Source organism: Ostrea edulis, chromosome 4, assembly GCF_947568905.1.
Source record: "Ostrea edulis chromosome 4, xbOstEdul1.1, whole genome shotgun sequence".
Lineage (NCBI taxonomy): Eukaryota > Metazoa > Mollusca > Bivalvia > Ostreida > Ostreidae > Ostrea > Ostrea edulis.
The window spans coordinates 49,939,013-49,959,383 of NC_079167.1; the positions used below are offsets into that span (position 1 = coordinate 49,939,013).

General features: G+C 35.5%; 1 protein-coding gene and 1 long non-coding RNA gene across 2 annotated transcripts in view; one reads left to right on the plus strand and one right to left on the minus strand.

Annotated features, from left to right (window-relative positions):
• Window positions 1–958: 958 nt before the first annotated feature.
• The window catches only part of LOC125671217 (voltage-dependent calcium channel gamma-5 subunit-like), a 54,083-nt gene continuing 34,670 nt past the window's right edge, over window positions 959–20,371 (minus strand). Inside the window, exons 2-4 of the mRNA XM_048906748.2 lie at window positions 10,914–11,006; window positions 7,383–7,523; window positions 959–2,739 (exon numbers count right to left, since the gene is read on the minus strand). Of these exons, the coding sequence (XP_048762705.1) occupies window positions 2,168–2,739; window positions 7,383–7,523; window positions 10,914–11,006 (806 nt within the window). The 3' untranslated portion in view covers window positions 959–2,167. The remainder of the gene's footprint in view (window positions 2,740–7,382; window positions 7,524–10,913; window positions 11,007–20,371) is intronic.
• On the plus strand, window positions 6,000–7,588 carry LOC125671218 (uncharacterized). The gene is made up of 5 exons (XR_007368546.2): window positions 6,000–6,097; window positions 6,520–6,583; window positions 6,686–6,731; window positions 7,204–7,249; window positions 7,434–7,588. It is a non-coding gene; the product is annotated as an uncharacterized LOC125671218 (long non-coding RNA).

Here is a 20,371-nt window from a genome sequence, read left to right on the forward strand (position 1 = left end):
ATTGTAGTTCCATATATTTAAAGAATTTTTTTTTTCCTTGCGCAATTTTTCTCATTTTCTCTTCTTCTTTTCTCTTAATTTTTGTACCCCTGATTAGGAAATTTTGTGTAATTTGTAGAAATAACCAAGGGTATACAAAGGAACTATTTGCTGTTGGTAGCTGAGGCTACTTCCTGAGGTGCACTCCGGCTGCTTACACATATGTGTAAAAAAAAAACACGTGGATTTGAGGGTAGTCTTGTTTGCGAGCAATTTTTTTTCCCCGAAAATGCCGCGTAGGGTGTTGTTTTTCTGATGTCGGCAGTCGAGATAGGTAACATAGAACGTTTTCGACTACGTTATTCGGCATCAATTCTGTAAACTGATTTTTTTCCTCTATAGTAATATATAGTGAAAATAATTACCGGTGTGATACCTTAAGGGCTTCGAAATCACGTGACTGCAGTGTGTAAATTCAGAAGAAAACGGTATTCCGGCAGTAACTCGAAGCTCTCCTATTACTCTGGATCCGCAATATAGTGAAAATGTCTGACATATACATTTTCTCTGGTTATTGATTAAATTAAACTATATTAAGTGGAAATTAATACAGTTTTTCTATTTTGAACCAATAATATTGATAATCACATGAGGATGGAGCTACCTTAATGAGAAATTATGAGAATAAATTACATTCCATACGGTAAATTGTATTTATTTTACTTATGAAATCAAATTTAGTTTTCATTTTCATCATTTTTGAAAAAGTTTGTTTGTAGCAGTTGCCTTTGATAAAGGATTCTATTATTCTCTTTAATTCAGTTTCCAAATCCAAAACGCCTAGAAAATCTACACAGTATGATTTGGATTAATTGCTTATCAAATGTATTTGAAAAGTATTCCGTGCATGTCACTCAACCGGGCATCTGCGACTTGTCACCCAATCGTGACCCCAATAACTACTAGTGAAGTCAAATATGTCCATATAAAATCATAAACAACTTTATTTGCTGTCTGAATACTTTTCATATCGCGCTGTTATAATAAAATTTATGATTAAAAAGAATTAAAAAAACAAACAAACCAACAAACTAATCTGTTAATAAATATCTTCAATGTATGGCGCTTTAAAAAAAAGGAATCGAACCAAAGAATAAATATAATGGTGAATTATGCTATGATAAATGTTTGAAAGATATACATACAAATTGTAAAAATTTACAAAAAATTACACATAATTAACTAATAACATTTAACGTATGCATTATGTTCCATAGATTAAGCAAAAAAACTGAATGACCCTCTACAACTCGCACAAGTAACAGTACAAAACACAAGATTTTTCGATCGGCCTTTGTATACTAAATTTCTTTGTAATGTTTCTTGGCTTAGAAAAAATGCTGAAAATTTCGCACAGAAAAGCAGTGTCTAAGCGAATTTTACTAACTCTTGAGATCTCAAACATGTATCAAAATGAAGCCCACCTTAGTATTACTTAACCAATACATTGCAAAACAATTACGGATACTCTAATTTCTATACTAATGAAAATATAACTGCCCTGCTAGACACCTGATACCGATATACATGGTCATACGTGAGACAACATACAATCTTTGATCATACACACTGTTCAATGCTGACTAGAAATGTATAAGAGTTCTCTTTCTTCCGATGCAAAGTTGTCGACAGTTCATGGTCCATAAACCTTTTATAACATGATGAAAACATGAAATATTTTGAACATGAAATCAATGAGTTCATTTTTTGTATGATAAACACACAGACCATTTATAATACAACTTTGCATCACTGAACAGGACTCGATTTGCAAGAATATTGCTTGTCAGATACACAAAAACCCCCAATATTGTCAAAGTTTGACAGCAGATACAAAAATATGTAGAAAACCTAACAAACCCTACTGACAATATTACAAATCTCCCTTGTAAGTTAACATCCATATCAAAATACTTACACCAATGATAAATCTACAAGTCTTCTCATGTAATAAAATAAATTTAACATTTTACAGACGTGCTTGTGAAAATCATACTATTTAATCCCTCAGAGTATCTACATATACTGTCTCTTAGAAAATGGCAAGGGAGTTGAGATTTTGTGCCTTCTGTCGTTTGATTGTCAGTAAAGCACCGAATGGTTGACAAATAACCTTCTGACTAACCAGTTACACAGGTGTCGTTCTTCGCACAATGCTTTCCGGAGGAAGTGGAATCGTCATTAGTTCTCGGGTATTGTTTTCCCTGACCACGTGATCACGGTATTCTCGTGGTACATGTGTATCGACAGTAGTTGATATGGTATTTCTAGAGACTTCTCTCGGGAATGTATAGTTCGAGAGTTCATTGGAAACATTGTCAGATATAGGAGTATATGTATAATAACTATCTGATCGACTCATGGAATGGTCTCTGGAGCAGCGCTCCCTCGAGCCTGACCTCTCGCGACTGTGATTTGTAGGTCTACGGTATCTCCATCTATTGCCGTGATCGTTTTGCTCCCCTTTTAACATTTGTTGGAGTTTTTTCCTATGCTTTTCTTTGTAGCGAGTGATATAGAGATATACAGAAAACACTCCAGATAACTCCGTCAGAACAAAGGAACAGACTGTCATAATAAACGAGGCTCCATAATTATATTTGAATTTCACTTTCTCGTCACCGTTGGGTTTTCCTTTACTGCCCACTTCTTCGGTAATGCTGCCTATGTAAAGAATGATGCCGACAAGTGTACACAAACCTAAAAAAGGGAAAATAATGACTTGATGAATTATACAGGAATGATGGATTGTAGTAACGGTCCAAAAATTTCTGAAAGGGGAGGGGGTAAACAACTTGGGGTGGAGAGGGGACAGTAAACGACTTGGTTTCATTGAGTTGTCTTGAGGCACCCAAGTGGGTCCAGGTTAGATGGGACCCCAGATAGCCAACTCAGTTCTGACAACATAAGATATTTCTGCTCGACGTAATCAAGTCTAAAAACTCTTTGCTGACTGCATACTCACTATGGTACTTTATTCGTTCTAAAACACAAAGACCTCTAAACCCAGTACAATTAAATCAGTCCTCACATATACCCTTGTGCAAGGCGCTTTTATGACCAGTTGTCTGAAATCCCCCATGCTGATATAGAAGTAAATCCATTTTATATCAAGTGTGCATGGATGAATGTACCTGGTATGCATTCCAGGCTGTTCCTTCAAATACTTAAAAGATGATGAAGAATAACACCAGTTATTGGTAGTATTAAGTATTGATACCCGTTGCTAAATATTAACATATTTTTTTCTATTATTGATTGAATATTGTTTCATTTTTTTTTTATTAAGGGTAACAATTTGTTGGTTTTTAAAAAATGCTTCTCGACTAATTAGATTCGACTAAAATACATGAAACTATAATATATTCAGAAATGCATTGACAATCAAAGAATGCATTAACATCCAATAAACCATCCCTAAGTTGTTTGTCTCACGTCTTTCACTCATATTAAGACGTCACCAGCTTTAGGTGAAGTACCACAAAATTAGACCTATGCCCGTAGCAGTTAGGGCTCTTTAACGTGCCAAAGCCTGCCGCGACACGAGGCCTCCGTTTTAAAGGTCATATCCGAAAGATCCGTGATGCTGAGCGTGTGACGAAGGAGCATTACGTGTGTTTGACGCGGCCATGACAAAAGCAGCGCTCGAACGTCCCTGTTACGAAGCGAACGCTCTCACACTGAGTTACCGCGACAGACTTAGTGAAATGAAAATCAAATTGTAGAAAGAAGTTGAGAAACAAAAAAAAAAAAAAACAAAAAAAAATCAAAATCAAAATATACACTAAGATTGATGATCCTTTGCCCTATAATTGCTTCATAATTGCAAGTGTGTTACCTTTGATCTTGAGAGAAAAAAACTCAGGCATCAAACAAGGAGAACATGTGTAACAGATCCTTCCCATAAGCTGCTGATGGATGAAAATACAGATAACGGACAGACAGACACCAAACCATAATGTTTACATTTCCAATGTTTTGGCTACCAAGTGTAATGATAGTATTTCCTCATGAATGTGCCGTAGTTGTGAACAATGCACGTATGAATCTTGATAAGTATAGTTCGCTTGTTTTAGTGACAGGGAATTCTAACAGAAAGGAAAGTAGAATATAGATACAAAAAGATAAATTCCATTTTTGAAATTAAGTGAGGGTATGAGCTGGGACTTCACGCCTATATACCTTTTATGAAGCGCGTCCTGAAGAATGCTGGCGTGAAGCGTCACATTTCATCCCCTCATATATGATTGATTGATTACGGTTTTATGCCGTTTTGACAATATTTCAGCCATTCTACGGCTTCCTCATCTATATGATGTGATGGTTGAATATGTGTATTAAGTTAGTAGCACTATCTTACTTTCTATCTACAAAATTACCCATGTAAGTTTACTGATGAATGCCCATCTGTACTATCATTCGAAGTACTTTGCACATATTTACGCTTTTCTGTCTGTCTGTCCATCTGTCTGACATTGAAAAGCATTGGGAACACGTGTACCAAGTTTGATGGTCCTAGCCTTATTTAAGTGTTATCTGGCCCGCTGACAGACGGATAGACAATAATTCGCACTGCCCCACATCATTCATTTTTTCATCCCTCAGATATTGCTAAAGAAAGTTGCTTGTACGGTTCCATTTCAATAATGTTAACTTTACGGTAACATTTAGAAATCCCAATGATAAATACATCACTTGTCGACGTATCAGCAAAATTCGAACACTGCAGTGCAAGAGAGTGATGTGATCTTTTACTTAGCAGGGTTAACAAGTCTCAAGGGGAGACGTTTTCCGTAAAGTCGCTATTCTGTACCGCCGCACACATTTCCATGTCCCGCAGATCGAGGGCCATATTGTGTATAGTGTTTTTCTCTTTGACCTTTGCAATATTGACTTTCTACTTTTTTTTTTACCTGAAATCTCAAAGCTATGTGACTGATAGCTGTATTACATACCTACGTCAAAGACAGATTTGCCAAAATGAAATTGGCAATGATCGAAGAGTTTCTCAAAGACATCTTGCTTGTCTTTTCTTTAGCTGTTAAAATTTTGACCTTTTGAATACTGAACTCTACAGTGTAGTTTAACACGTTAGGTAAGTCACTCTGCAAATCTGGCCATGCTCACAAAGAGGTCCATGGGCGTTAAACGTCACATGGGTATCACAAAAATAAAAAAAAGTTCCACTGAGGAAATCCTTAATTTTTAAAATATTTTGCAAAATAAGTAAATAAACGAATAAAAAAAAACCCACCATTTTTGTTACGTCAAATTTCATACTCAGCAAATATGAACAGATATTGTTATATTGGAAAATCAAAATCTTAAAAGACCTCTTTCTAAAGGGTGAAGATTGACAACAACCAAACTAAGTTTTTAATATTGTGTAATTTTTAAGGGTTTGGCCTAACTGCAGAACTGTAGCTCTCTGAGAAAATATTGGGACAGACCAGAGAACTAAAGATCCACCCTTATAGAAACCTTCGATTTACGGCGCACAAAAAGCTGCGCACGGTTGAGGCCTGATATCGTTGTATTCTTGTGTTGCTGTCTCATAAATTCAATATCAAAAAATTCTTTACATATTTTCCTACTATACTTGTGTCAAATATTCATTAAAGCCCCATACGACCTGAAAACTCACAGCTTCAAATGATTTTGTTTGCTGACGTAGCCATGAAAATGAATTATTTCTTTTAAAGTGGTCTTTTAACCACACACTATCAAATAGTAATACATATCATTATACTTTCATGTAAAATACTCGAATCTGATGCCAAGAAACCGTTAAAAAAAAAACACAATATGTTTCCCTCTAAGAATAGAATGCACACGTTCCAAGTTGTGCGTATCTACATGTAGCAACGGGTAACATTACTTGACAACGGGTGATAATATAAAAAAAATATCACATGCGTCAAATTTATGCGTGTACGGTTCGCCGTAGATTGTTAGACGACGTCGTTTGGGCGTTTGTAATAAACACGAATGCATGCACTGATGCACGAAACTTCGCATGGCAGTGATTGATCAAATGTCAGCAGACGTAAGACAAACGGTAAGTCTCTCTGCTTTGTTGTTTATATAGCATTCAGTATAATAAACAAATATTGCATGCAGTTGAGGATAACACTGAAAATTTTCACCCTTCGAAAAATCATTGTCAACCTCGGCTACGCCTCGGTTGACAATGGTTTTCTCGGGGTTGAAAAATGTCCATGTTACCCTCAACTACATGCAATATCCATATAATAACAATAAATGTAATAAATAATAATAGTAACAACGAAGAGAGAAGCCTCCCATGAGTCCGAGTTTAGGTACTAGGGTGGGGATTCGTGGTTCGTGTACAGAATATTTCTTTAAAATTCTTCTAAAGTATGGACACCGAACACCTGTACTGAACATCTAGCACACAGACTGACTGCACAGTAATAATGGGTTGGGGATATCTACCAAAACTGAATTTTCCTTTTTCAGGATCAAGAGATTAGACCCCAGGATAAAGCTACATGGACCATTTAGTGGGGGAAATATTGAAGGAGTAAGAATCTTCTTTATACAGCCAAACAGATGAAGTTCATCATATTATCTTTTTAACACTACATATAATGTATGTTAGGTATTTCAATATTTTCTTTAATAGGTTCCTTAAATCCTGCAAAATGTCAGATTTGCTGTGTGAGACTTTGGTGAGTATGGGTTATTTTCAGATTGAGAGTTCTTCATAGCTATAGCCAGTGCAAAGAAAATATTAGATGGATATAGGGATCGCCAATTCTTCTGTATAAATGCCCATCTGCCAGTTTGCATCAAGGCAAAGTATAGTGATAAAGAGACAATAGAAGCTTTTACTTGGCACATGACTTATGATTGTAGGATGTGTAATGACCAATCACGAAATCTAAATCTCATCCAGTTCTCTGGTTCAAAAGATGCACTCGTTGCACCAGCAACATGCAGTATTTTCTATATACATGTAATGCTTCTGGTGTGTGATATTCAAGTGATCCTTAAGGTCCATGATCCTCTCGTTTTTACCAAGTATATTCAAATAATTCCATCGAAGTTTTGAACAGTGCATTAATCTTGGAGGTAGATATTTAAAAGTTCGATATTATCTTTTTAACACCATGTTAGGTATTTCAATATTTTCTTTAATAGGTTCCTTAAATCCTGCAAAATGTCAGATTTGCTATGTGAGACTTTGGTGAGTATGGGTTATTTTCAGATTGAGAGTTCTTTTTTTTTTTTTTATTGTGTTTCTATATGCATGTACATTGTATGTCCCCTGTACGTCTCTTGTATATATCTACAAAATGACATGATTATATATTATATACCTGCAAGAACAAACAGAATACCGCAGATAAACGTCAAGTTTTTCCTTCCAGATTTACATTGTCCAACAAAACAAATAATGGCTCCAATCAGCAGAATGAGGAGACTTGCTAAAGGGAACCACGTGGATCTCCTCATCGTCACTGAAATTAGATTGTGAAAATTATAGCATGTATAAATAAATGCATCATGACTAGTTAGTTCTGAAACAATCTTGATTTTCGGTCAGTGGTGGTTTTATTTTTCGGGTCAGTGATGATTCTTAGTCACTGCAATATCACAAAATTTGAAACATGTAGAAAATGACGTCATGGTGATTTTTTGACCATGTTTAAACTGTTGAAATACGACGGTAATGTATTTGGATAAATTTGTTAAATATCGTGAATAAACGTCTTTTGAAAAGTGTAAAGCAAGAATTGGACACAAAGACGTTTATATATTGTTCAGGACACTTTAGTGATGGGTCATAATACTGCAATAGTCGTTCATTCAAATTCTTATTTACAAAAAAAAAATGACACTAAAATGTAATGGTGTTCTGTTGATAATAGTTTTTCCTGGAACCGTTCTTATTCTAAGTACCGCCGGTGAGCAAACCCATCACTACGTACTAGTATATTATCACAAATCAATGTTAAGATGGAAATGTTTTCAGCTTTGAGCCCTTGTTCCATTTCTTTGCATACAAAATACATTTAGTTTAGTATGTTGCGTAATAGCTTTGGGAACCCCGTTGTCGCCTTTCTTCTTCCAGATTGATTTTTGTCTTGAAAAGTACAGTTTTACTTGCACATAATGTGTTCTGAGACACGACGCACTATAGTGAATCAGTTTATATAAATCTATCCTAGACACTGAGTTCACTTCCTTGCTTGGGTTTAACGTACTCTGTCCCTCGGCAATGGTCGATAATTTCTAATTCGGAAGTTATGTGGTTATATAATGAAATCAAATGTGAGATGTAATAATGTAACTGCTGTACCTATGTTTTGTAATTCTTGCTCCGGGTATATCAGCGGTAATAGGCCTTTGCTTTAGGAAATTGTTGAAATAAATTCGTCATGCTGGGGGCTATTACTTTATCATTAATAATGTTGAAAATTTGAAGCATCCCTGGGTAACATAATGGAGGAGGATTTATTGTTTATTTTATCAAAAGTTCAGTATGTAAGTCAATCTTTGACGGAAGAAGGTCGATGGACCACAATGATCACCTGTGTCACTTTGCTAATATAATAATACTCGTAAGCTTAAAACTTGGAGTTTAGAATATGATCATGGCGTCATGGCTACATCCTCAGTTACTATATAAAAAACTGGACAACTGTACATTTCAAAATGCTAGCTTGTCGTAGTATTATTTTCACAAGCATGATTCTGAACAATTTCTACAGGGAAACTTTGGACCTATAATAAAGTCTACAAATGCTTGAATACTATAGTATTTTTTTTTTACGAATTGCATTGCCTTGTTGTGGATGAGAATGATTTTTGTAAACCTTTAGTGCAACCTTATAGTTACCTCACATTGTACCCTTGGGATCAAAGACTGCATGAAATGTAATTGACACTGCTTATATACCTTTTTGATCTTGATTCGAATTTTTCTTACACGTATATATCTGTATTTTATATCTGCACCCTCATTGCTGCCCCAACCTTGTCACATGGGTGTAAGATTACATGAAATGCTTTCCTGGCACCGGGACCCAACCTTGCCACGTGGGTGATGTTTTGCGTAAGATTACGTGAAAATGCTTTCCTGGCACCGGGGCCAAACCTTGCCACGTGGGTGATGTTTTGAGTAAGATTACGTGAAAATGCTTTCCTGGCCCTAAGCTTACTTTTTATCTAAGTCTCACCTTTTCAATATGTGTTTCTTTTATAGAAGTGTGACAAATCAAAATTGAGCCTGTCTAAGTGTTATGGCCCCGGGGACTGTTATTTTGACCATCAGTAGGCGTTTTATTGTTAACAAACATTTTCACATCTACGGAAAATGGGGAGGGGCATTATGCTGGAATCAGTTTCCGCCTATTGTAGACGGATGGCTTCTGGGCCTTAAATGATTTTCCTTTTCACTTGGGGTCATCATACTTCACACAGAGACTGCCAATTGCATAAGAATGATTTGAATTATGGGTCAAATGCTTAAAGGTCAAGTGTACTGTACACTGCTGTAGTCTATTGTGTAAATTTTATCATTTTGATCCATTATAACCATGTCGTATATTTACTACCGATCATTCCCAATATCTCCCATTAGATAGAACATGGTTTTTAAAATCAGATAATTCTTTTTACTTTTTCGTGGATGCTTTGCAGGAAGTTTGGTTGAAATGGGCCCAGGGGTTTTTGGTATCTGGTCAGAAAAGAGGTATCCACATAATTAAAGTAAAACCCACACATACGTAATATTTATATATATATTTATCACGCCTCAGACAAAATTGTTGAAATCTGATTGGTCAGATCTTGGTCACATGACGCCGTGAAAAAAACCGTATCATGCGAGTAAAATCCGTATTGGGCGAGTAATTTTATTTATCGTCGGGTTCGACTTGCAGCCGTTTCAAAAGGAAAGACATTTGACTAAGTTGTATGATATAGACCCCCACATATACAGTTAGAGGTCTTCGACGTGATAAATTCGTTACACAGTCAGTTAGTGACCTGATACGGAAAAATACATGGTGTGAAAAGAAAACCCGTATCGGGCTCGGCTTCGCCTCGCCCGATACGGGTTTTCTTTTCACACCATGTATTTTTCCGTATCAGGTCACTAACTAACTGTGTAACTAATAATATTTTGACCATCAGTAGGCGTTTTATTGTTAACAAACATTTTCACATCCACGGAAAATGGGGAGGGGCATTATGCTGGAATCAGTTTCCGCCTATTGTAGACGGATGGCTTCTGGGCCTTATTTCACTTGGGGTCATCATACTTCACACAGAGACTGCCAATTGCATAAGAATGATTTGAATTTTGGGTCAAATGCTTAAAGGTCAAGTGCACTGTACACTGCTGTAGTCTATTGTGTAAATTTTATCATTTTGATCCATTATAACCATGTCGTATATTTACTACCGATCATTCCCAATAGAACATGGTTTTTAAAATCAGATAATTCTTTTTGCTTATTCGTGGATGCTTTATAGCAAGCTTGGTTGAAATTGGCCTAGTGGTTTTGGTATCTGGTCAGAAAAGAGGTATCCACATAATTAAAGTAAAACCCACACATACATAATATTTATATATATAATGGTATATCGGCGATACTAGCAAATACGTTTTAAAAAAACGTTCTGCAAGTTGCTGATTATTTCATGTAATTCGAAATTTCCTCAATACATGCTATTGTGAGTTTGATTTGTGTTTCTTTTATCAAATGATTCCAAGTTTTGGAGTTTTGGTTTTTAATTCAGGCATTTAAACTTTTTTGAAACCTTTAAGTAAGTTTTGATATATTGAAGTCAAGTACATGTATGCTTCGTATACAGATAATTTGTAGATACCAAAAACTTACACAATATAGCTTGTGTCTGTGGCAAGCCCTCTTTTTCGTCGCTCGGTGTAAAATACATTATATAATTGCAGTCCATTCTTGTTGGAAAATAATCTGGAAAGATGAAAAACCGTAAATCAAAATGAATTTCTATAATATCAGAAAAAGGTTTCTTGACATATCCCAATCCGAGGAGAGTCTCATTGATTGTAAACAGAAAATTCTACAAATGGTAATCGAGGTCACAAGTTGTTGCCAAAGCTGTAGGCTCTTGAGACCAATCGCGTTCGAATTTCATAGCGAGTTCTGGATTGCCAAAACAGTTGTGATTGATAAGATGCATAATATGAAAATACTGCATCCATACTTATTTTTAGCAAGATTCATATTCTGATTCAGAAGCCGGGGCGCTAATCTATGGTGAATTTTTTAGCTACTTATATACAACATAAGCCACAAACAGATCATTTGTTCCAAATGCGCTAAATTTTAAATACGCGAAAGCTCTGAACAATACGCAAGAACCAAATCGAAATTATGAAAAGAATCTACATAAAACATTGACTTTGATACTTGAGACCTCTGATGGATTCGTGGAACCATCAGTCTTCAGAAGTTTGCGGTCGTTGAAGATGCTAGACACTTTGTATTATAGATCTACACCTAAAATGTAATTGAAATCGCATTTAAAGAATTTCGAAATGATTTCCATTTTTACAGCTGATGGCGATCCTGGATTGTTAGAAATACAGCATCCCTGGAATTTACAAGTGTTAGCATATAAGTACACCGTGAACAAGCATCACTGGAATACCCTAGACTATGAATTTACAAGTGTTAGCGTATGAGTACACGATGAACAAGCGCCTACTTTAAATTACCATAATTCATTTAGATCTAGTGTCGTTAAATGTTTCATATGGAGATGTAACAATTCTTCGATTTTCAATGTTTTAGGTGCAAACGGTTGAATTAATAATGAAGCCATCATCCAACACGCTTCCTCCCATACCCACCACGGCTATGTAGAACAGACATCGAGTAAGTCATTATCTAGGTATATCAATTGCAATTTGAAAATATGTTACGGTATATGATAGAGACAAGGTAAATGAACAAGTGAAGATCAATCTCATAAATTCTATAAAGAATACAAAATCAAGAGAAGGGTAAACACGGACCCCTGGACTTATCAGAGCCTAGGAGGAGTAGGCAGCCCCTGATGATCGGCCGCACCAGTCGTGAGCATGTATCAACTGTGTCATTATGTTTAGTTCATTCATCTCGGAATCTAACCAAATTTCGCGATGAGAGTACACATTACTGCGATGGGGGGTGCGTCTGAAGTATTCTAAAAAATTCCATCTCGTAGAACCGGAAACCTTTCATGATACTTAATTGCTTTTTTCTGTGTAAAGGTTCCAGGCAGCACGCAAAGTGTCTTTTATTCCGTGTCCAGCGCCATTATTTCTCGCCGGCCGTCACGTTGAAATTTGTGGGCCAAACAAAGACTGTAATTTTGGGGCTTTTTTTGCTTTTTGTCAGTATTCCCTGATATATTCATCGCGTTCTTATACATATGATATAAGAAACCAGCAATCTCTCTCGGCCGTTCATCGCTAAATCAATTACTTCTGAGTATATAAATGATAGTGTCTGATAGAAAAGTCCCTTTCGTCTGGTGCTGCAATTACCTCTTTTCCTCAATGTACTGCAATGAAGGTCGCATTTTCTTATTCGAACATTAATTTTGTACTTTTTGCAAATGATGAAGATGTAATGGAGAGGTTTTAAGGAGTGTTCAAGATAATTTGTAAATCACCGGTAATCCAACAAACACAAAACTACTATATGGGAATATTTCTATTCAGAAGTCTAAATAAAATTTGATATTGAAAATTCAACGTCGTGAAATTGCATCTTCCTCTTAAGGGCAGATGATACAAACAAATTTTTTCTTTCGAAGAGACTTTATATGATGTCATTCTTTTATAAAAGTGGATAATTCCTTGAATTCTTTTCCCCTTTGACTTGGAGAGTGAAATATTTTCCATATTTCAAAAAAAAAAGTACAAAACGATAGTTATCATGGTAAATTAGTTTATTCTTCATCTGTTTACCTTTTTTATACCTCACAAAATGGTTGTCAGGGAGAACAGAGTGTACTGATATTAGATTTACAACATAACATGTAAAATATTAATGCATTACAAATTTTACACTTGGAAAATATCAATTGCTGCTTCAATAAAATTACATATATGGACATTGCACCCTCAGTAAAGGTTTACAAATTAAAATAAACTTCATAATATGTTGACTTAATGTTTAAAGTGTAATATAAACTTAAAAATCATATACCATACATGATACGGGGTGAATTTTCTGAGTAGAAGCAAAATTGTAAATATCACATTGGCTGATTTTCTCAAGACAAAGAAGAGTTATCTCCCATAATATAAGAGTAAAATTTTACAACTTCTGAAAATAATTTACAATGGCATTTATGATTTTACTGTTTGTTTTTTGGTTTTTTTTTTTTTGGTCACTCTTGGTTTTCCTTTGCTATTCATCTCTGAAAAAAATAAAGAAATGCCTAATACAGGATCTCTTTGATGTGCCATTTTACATTAATTTCTGCATTATGTCACGTTTCCCAGTAGAAACAGGAGAAAGATAACTGCATGCTTCCTGCTGACATCTTATATATAGCAATGATCCAAGTCCATACCGTTTTTCGTCCTCACAATGTCTTATGCGTTGTTAAATCTAGTGGTCTACCACAAGCAGCACAACCTTTTTCCAAATTGTCCACTAGAATTCCAAGTTCCACAACTCGTCTCCAACAAATCATCTTCTCATGCTCTTCTTCCGATTCCTCACTCTCTGATGCATCAGATGGATACGTGTCTTCATTTCCTAGGCATTCTTGTGAATTATCACCAGACGAACAATTTTTTCTTGATTCATCCAACTTCTCCTCGATCACCACGTTGTTATTGGCATCAACATTCACTATCTTACGTCCAAGGGATAATGCATAACCTTTCTTAGCATTCTCTAACCTTTGATGACGTTTTTTACTAATAATTTTTCCTGATTTTTTCCTGAATGATTCTGGCATCACAATTGTTTACATTGTTTACTGACCCCCTTTCCTTCTCTTAAAACACAGAAGAGTTCCAAACAACTATAAATGAGAAAACCAAAACCAACCAAAGTATTTTTTTTTACCATGGGAACTCTTCAGTGCTAAAGGTAGAAAAATTTGTTTATATCATCTGGCCTTAATAAAAAAAAAAATGTGCATTCTGCTCCCCAAATTTAAGGCGATGTACTTTTATTACATGTAAAGGCCAATGTAACTTTGGCTAGTCGTTCTTTACAATGGATCTTGTACCAAACAAAATTTTGAAGATAAGTCTTGTTACTATTCTAGATTTTCACTATATCATCTCTAAATAAAACGTAGCATTAGCTATCCCCTGAAAGTTCCGTGTTGGGGATATGGTACCTTGTCGATTCGTTTATTTTCCGTATCTTTATCAATCTACCAGGAATGCTACTTTGCCTGGAGATTTCAAATGTTAAGGTCACTGAAAGGGATAGCCTCTAACTGAGTATATAATCATTGACACTTGCGAGGATGCTTATTTTCAAGTATGAAGGTTAAAGGGAAACACTTTTGGGGATTTTTCTAGGAGGCGAGGTGATGTGCTGCTTTGCAGACCCTTTTTCATACTTTATAACACACCCAATGGTATAGATATTTCCTTCGGAACAAACGTACTGCAATTCAAGGTTGTAAAAAGGGGGATAAGCACCAATTCCTTTCCTGATGTGTTGCTTCATTGAGAGAAATTGTTGGTGAATATGTCATTAAGTCATTTTCAGAATTCATTGAATCCGTATTTTGATTATGTGCATGAATATTTTAAATTGTAAATCTTATCGCCAAACTACTTGCATTAACGGACGGTTCATATTTCAATTCAGTTAAGATCGTTATCTAAAACGTTCAATCTGAATTTACACTTCTGTATATCGTTTCGTTTCCTGTTTTCCACCGTCATATGTCATCATCCTTCAACTTTAAATCATCGTTCAAATCGCTCGGTTGATATTCAAGGATTCTGGTAAAAAAAATTCTTTGTTCTCGCACTCGGTATTGAAAATATACTAATTAGGTGAGAATGATTTTTAAATGAATGAAAAGTGTTTGAAGTACATGTAAATCAATGTTAACGAAGAATCAACACACAGAGCAGTATACAACAACGCATTCGTAATTCGGATGCTGCATCTGAACAATGTTTCGGTCTGGTGGGTTAAAATTGTTCTAGGGGGTCTAGCTGCTAGATGGTTCAAACTTGCATGGTGCATACAACCACTAATGATTCGAATGCTATATCTGATCTTATGACCTACATCTCCTGGATTTTACTGCTGGGCCATTACTCTATAACATGTATGTAGTTTAAACTTGCGTGAGTGATGCATCTTAGGGTGCATCATTTCTGGAGGTTTAGTTTTAAGAAGCTACTCTGGGTTCATTAAAATACCCCATATCAATTTCCGTAAGACACACGCAAGATAATATTCAATTTTTAGATTTCCAGTGTTTTTGCCTTTAATATCTTTAAAAATTATAATGTCAGTCGTTTCCTCATGAATGCTTTGCAGTTGTAAACAATGCGCGTATGAATCTAAATGATTAAAATTTTGAAAGGGTTTGGAAAGCATTACATTTTATGGCGGAAGGATTGTTTAACAACAAAAAACCCCGTCCTGTTTTAACAGTTTTTATCCTATCCAATATATCGTCAATAATTATACCCCTAGACGTGTATTTCATTTCCTTGGACATGACAGAGGTGAGGTCATGTGTTTAGGAAAAGTAAGCATTCCCTGTTGAACGGTCACGCCCGCCGTGAACCCTATATCTTGATCAGATAAACAGAGTAATCTGTAGACAAAAGTAGTTTGCAAAGAACAACCAACGATAGATGTGAAACACGTTATAGCTTGTATTTGCAAAATAAATCATTATAACGACATCAGAATTTGCGAATTGCTAACTTTAAACAAAATTGTTGAAACTTAATTGTCAGTAGCCTGCCTCGAATAAAAAATGATCATACGCAGAATATGCTCTCGCGTATCGAATCAGTTGAAGAACATAAACAACATATGCAGGTGTTAATAGAATATTACTACACAAATATGTGAAGTTGACGATGGAGAAGCTGAGGTAATCTCATTTGTCATAAAGTTGTGTTGATATTTTGTCGTTGATATCTTGTGAAATAAAATATTCAAATATGAAGCAGATGACGTAGACTCTGTGGTGTCTTTTATTTCGAGTTTACTGGGACATATCGAATTTACATATGAATGAAAATGAGTATTTTAAAGAAATGGAATGTAGTCTATATATCTAAATGTCAAGTTGAATCGACATCAGGAGATTTTTTCTTCTCATGTAGAAGGTTTTGCATAAATTTTGCCTCATAAGAATACTAAAACAGGTAAGCTAATAATAGAACACAATTTGTGCATTTGGGAATTCCAACAGACTGTTGAAAAAACTGCCCCCCCCCAAAAAAAAAAACCTACGTAAATATTGTTAATGAGGAACTCTAGCAACTTTTTAATATCAACTTTTGAGTAATTGTGTACCGTAGAATCAGAGTAGACTTTAACAATTTACTAAGTAATTTTTGGATGACTAAACACAAGATATGAATATTTCCGTGTTCCATCTTGAAGAAACAGCTATTTACGATATAAAAAAAGCTTGCTCTTTGCTTTATCGTGGAAAGTTAAAAAGTAGTTCGTTTTGGTGCTGTTTAAATGTGGGGAAAGACTTGATTTCAAATTTACTAAGAGTTCTTTGGAAGTTTTGAGAATCCACATTTGATTTACACCACTTCTTGCATACGTTGGGGGTAATATCGGTTGAGATTCGGCTCGGCTGAATATTTGGACTGACGCCTTCACTGAATCTCGGAGCAGTCCTTCATAATTTCTATAGTCTGTTTTATCTAGTTACTGATACATTGTATCTCTACATACCTACTTGCATTTCGCTAATTTAAAAAAACAAACTATAGGAACTCTTCAATTTTGGGAGATAGATAATGCACCATATAAGTCTTCATTTGAACGGAATTTAGTGATGGTTTATTTTATGGAATTTACTTAGACGGTAAGTAATACAGCATTAATAGTGATACAGATTTGGTTTAATAGTCAACTAACTGATCTGAAGCGAACAGCAGTGTCACCTAAGTGCACATTAATTGCTAGAACCGGTCGAAGCTGAAAGTAAATTTCCAGACACGAATTATGAAGGACTGCTCCGAGATTCGGTGAAGGCGTCAGTCCAAATATTCTGCCGAGCCGAATCTCAACCGAGATTAACGTTGGGGGTATAAAACGTCTTAAGTTTGTTTGATTAATTTGATGTAATGATTGATTTGTATTTGTACATTGCTTATGTTGTGTTGACACCAACAGACAAAACTAAGGGTTGTAAATAAATTGTAAGTGCAAAAAGACCAAGTTTAACAGACAAGCATCACGACCCTAGTTTTCTTTTGAATTTTATAATTTCTCTTTAAAGTAGAAGTTGAAAACATACTTTAAATTCTTTACAAAGCTACTTGACTCAGATGCGAAGCTCTTTAAAAGAGTATTTATCAAGTAATAAATCTTAAGGAATGACTTCAATAGCAAAGCATGTTATTGGTCTTATTGGTTTATAATATAAATTGTTAATGTTATAACCCAACACCATATTGTATTCAAGTCATTTCTAAATAATTCGGTGCACATAATATATGTATCTCCGAATTATAATATTTTAACATAATTCTGTGCACATAATAACTCCGAATTATAATATTTGACAATAATTCTGTGCACATAATAACTCGAAATTATAATATTTACATTTATGACTGTTTCGCAATCGGTATATGCCATTACCATGTCTGTTTTATTTCAACATATTTACATATACAATGCTTTTACTTTCGATATCTTTACCAGTTGAAATGATAATCATTTCCTCATGAATGTGAACAATGAGCGTATGAATCTTGATAAATATAGTTCGATTAATTTATCGGCTGGGAATATTCCGACAGAAATAAAGAATAAAATGTAAATAATGCTTCATGGAGTATACGGGTGTAAAGCAGTTCATATCCTCGTGTAATTATATTTGCATAAATCTTGTGCATATTTAACCATCCTGAAATAAAATTTATTTTTTAAATGTTTGTAAACAATGAAACAAATAAACAATGAATTTTGATAAGATTGGGTCGAAAATACAATAAGCGATAATAGATGTCATGTGTTTTCAAATTCTACAGCAAAATACGATAGCTCGTGACATGTGTGCATTCAATTGTTATACCTTCAGCTTTAGAAGCTGAGTGTATATCATTCGTGACGTCACAGAACAATGGAATTACATGTAGTATATCCCGAATGCACAAATCGCTCGAAATGTTTTCAAACCCTGGTTAGCATTTGTACAATGAGCAACATAGTTACTTTAATTGTTTGCATTCAATGTGTCGCTGTAACACACTGCAGTTCCGCATCTATTTCACTCGCTTTTTTCAAAACTAAACTTTTTTTTATATTTTACATGTATATAATAACATCCGTTATTATCAAAAAGTGAAGATAACGAACAGTGATCACAATCGCGATGTTTCCCAATGTTAGATACCATCTCCCGAGAGGATGTGCCTTTTACCCCCACAGGGAAGGATAATGTTTTAAACGTGTCTCGGCCAATGAATTTAAGTATTTTACATGACAGTGTAATAAAAAACGCCATCGGTTTTGAGGTTGCTGGTTCATTCCTTGAAAAGAAATACTTTCATAACAACTGACTTTGTGTGTGTGTGTGTGTGTGGGGGGGGGGGGGGGGGGTTATACTTGACACAAGTATTTGGGAATTAACACATTTATGTCTTAATCTTGGGCAATAATTCCTAAATGTGCTAAATGCGTCGATCTTTTTATTTAATGGAGGTTCTGTTGATAAACTACATGTATATCCGCCCACCAATGTCAGAAGTCTGGTCTTATTGGATATTTTTGAATTTTTATTATCATCGTTTCAATAGAATTATCAAACAATGCATGCCATATCTAACTTCGTCGTGAGCATGATTGAAATATTACAATATTTGAAAAATCAGAATCCTTTTTGGAAACAATATTGCATATGCTGCATAATAGTTAAAGGTGAAGAAGTTTTGATTGTTCTTAGCGATTTTTTAATGAGTCAGTATTCTTCTGAGGCGTTGGTGATATTACAACATTTACATGTACAAGTTGTCTTCGTGTTATCATTGAACATGTGGATGTTGAATTCTGACAATAGTATTATAAACTTTATCGGATAATGCATTGATCCTCTGACCATACATATACTGTGCTTGACTGCTTCACAATATACAGTTCCCGATTTGATGTGGGGACAATAGTCAGCCCCAAGACCAGAAGTGTTTCCCGGGGGCAACAGTTCTTGTCAAGGGGCTGGCAAAGTGAATATCGCTAGAATTCAGCATTCAACAAGAAGCCCATAGGCCACATCGCTCACCTGAGTCACCTTGGCCCTTATCTGAAGACTTTACATATATATTTGCATGTAAAATCTTAGTCCGTATTGTGGCCCCAACCTACCCCTGGAGGACATGCTTTTTGCAAACTTGAATCTGCACTATATCAGAAAGCTTTCATGTAAATGTCAACTTCTTTGGCCCAATGGTTCTTGAGAAGATTTTTAAAGAGTGTCCCTATACATTTCTAAGTAAACCTTTGATCCCTATTGTGGCCCCAACCTACCTCAGGGACCATGATTTGAACAAACTTGAATCTGCACTATGTCAGGAAGCTTTCATGTAAATGTTAGCTCTTCTGGCCCATTGGTTCTTGAGAAGAAGATTTTAAAAGATTTTCTCTATTTATTCCCTTGTAAAACTTATCCCCTATTGTGACCCCCAACCTACTCCCGGGGGCCATGATTTGAACAAACTTAAATTTTCACTTTGTCAGGAAGCTTTCGTGTAAATCTCAGCTCTTCTGGCTCATTGGTTTTGAGATTGATTAAATATTGTTTAACGTCCCTCTCGAGAATCTTTCACTCATATGGAGACGTCACCATTGCCGGTGAAGGGCTGCAAAATTTAGGCCTATGCTCGGCGCTTACGGCCTTAGAGCAGGTAGGGATCTTTATCGTGCCACACCTGCTGTGACACGGGACCTCGGTTTTTTCGGTCTCATCCGAAGGACCGCCCCATTTAGTCGCCTCTTACGACAAGCAAGGGGTACTGAGGACCTATTCTAACCCGGATCCCCACGGAAATAAGAAGAGGATTTTTTAAAAAGATTTTCCCTATATATTGCTATGTAAAACTTTGTACCCCTATTGTGGCCCCATCCTACCCCCG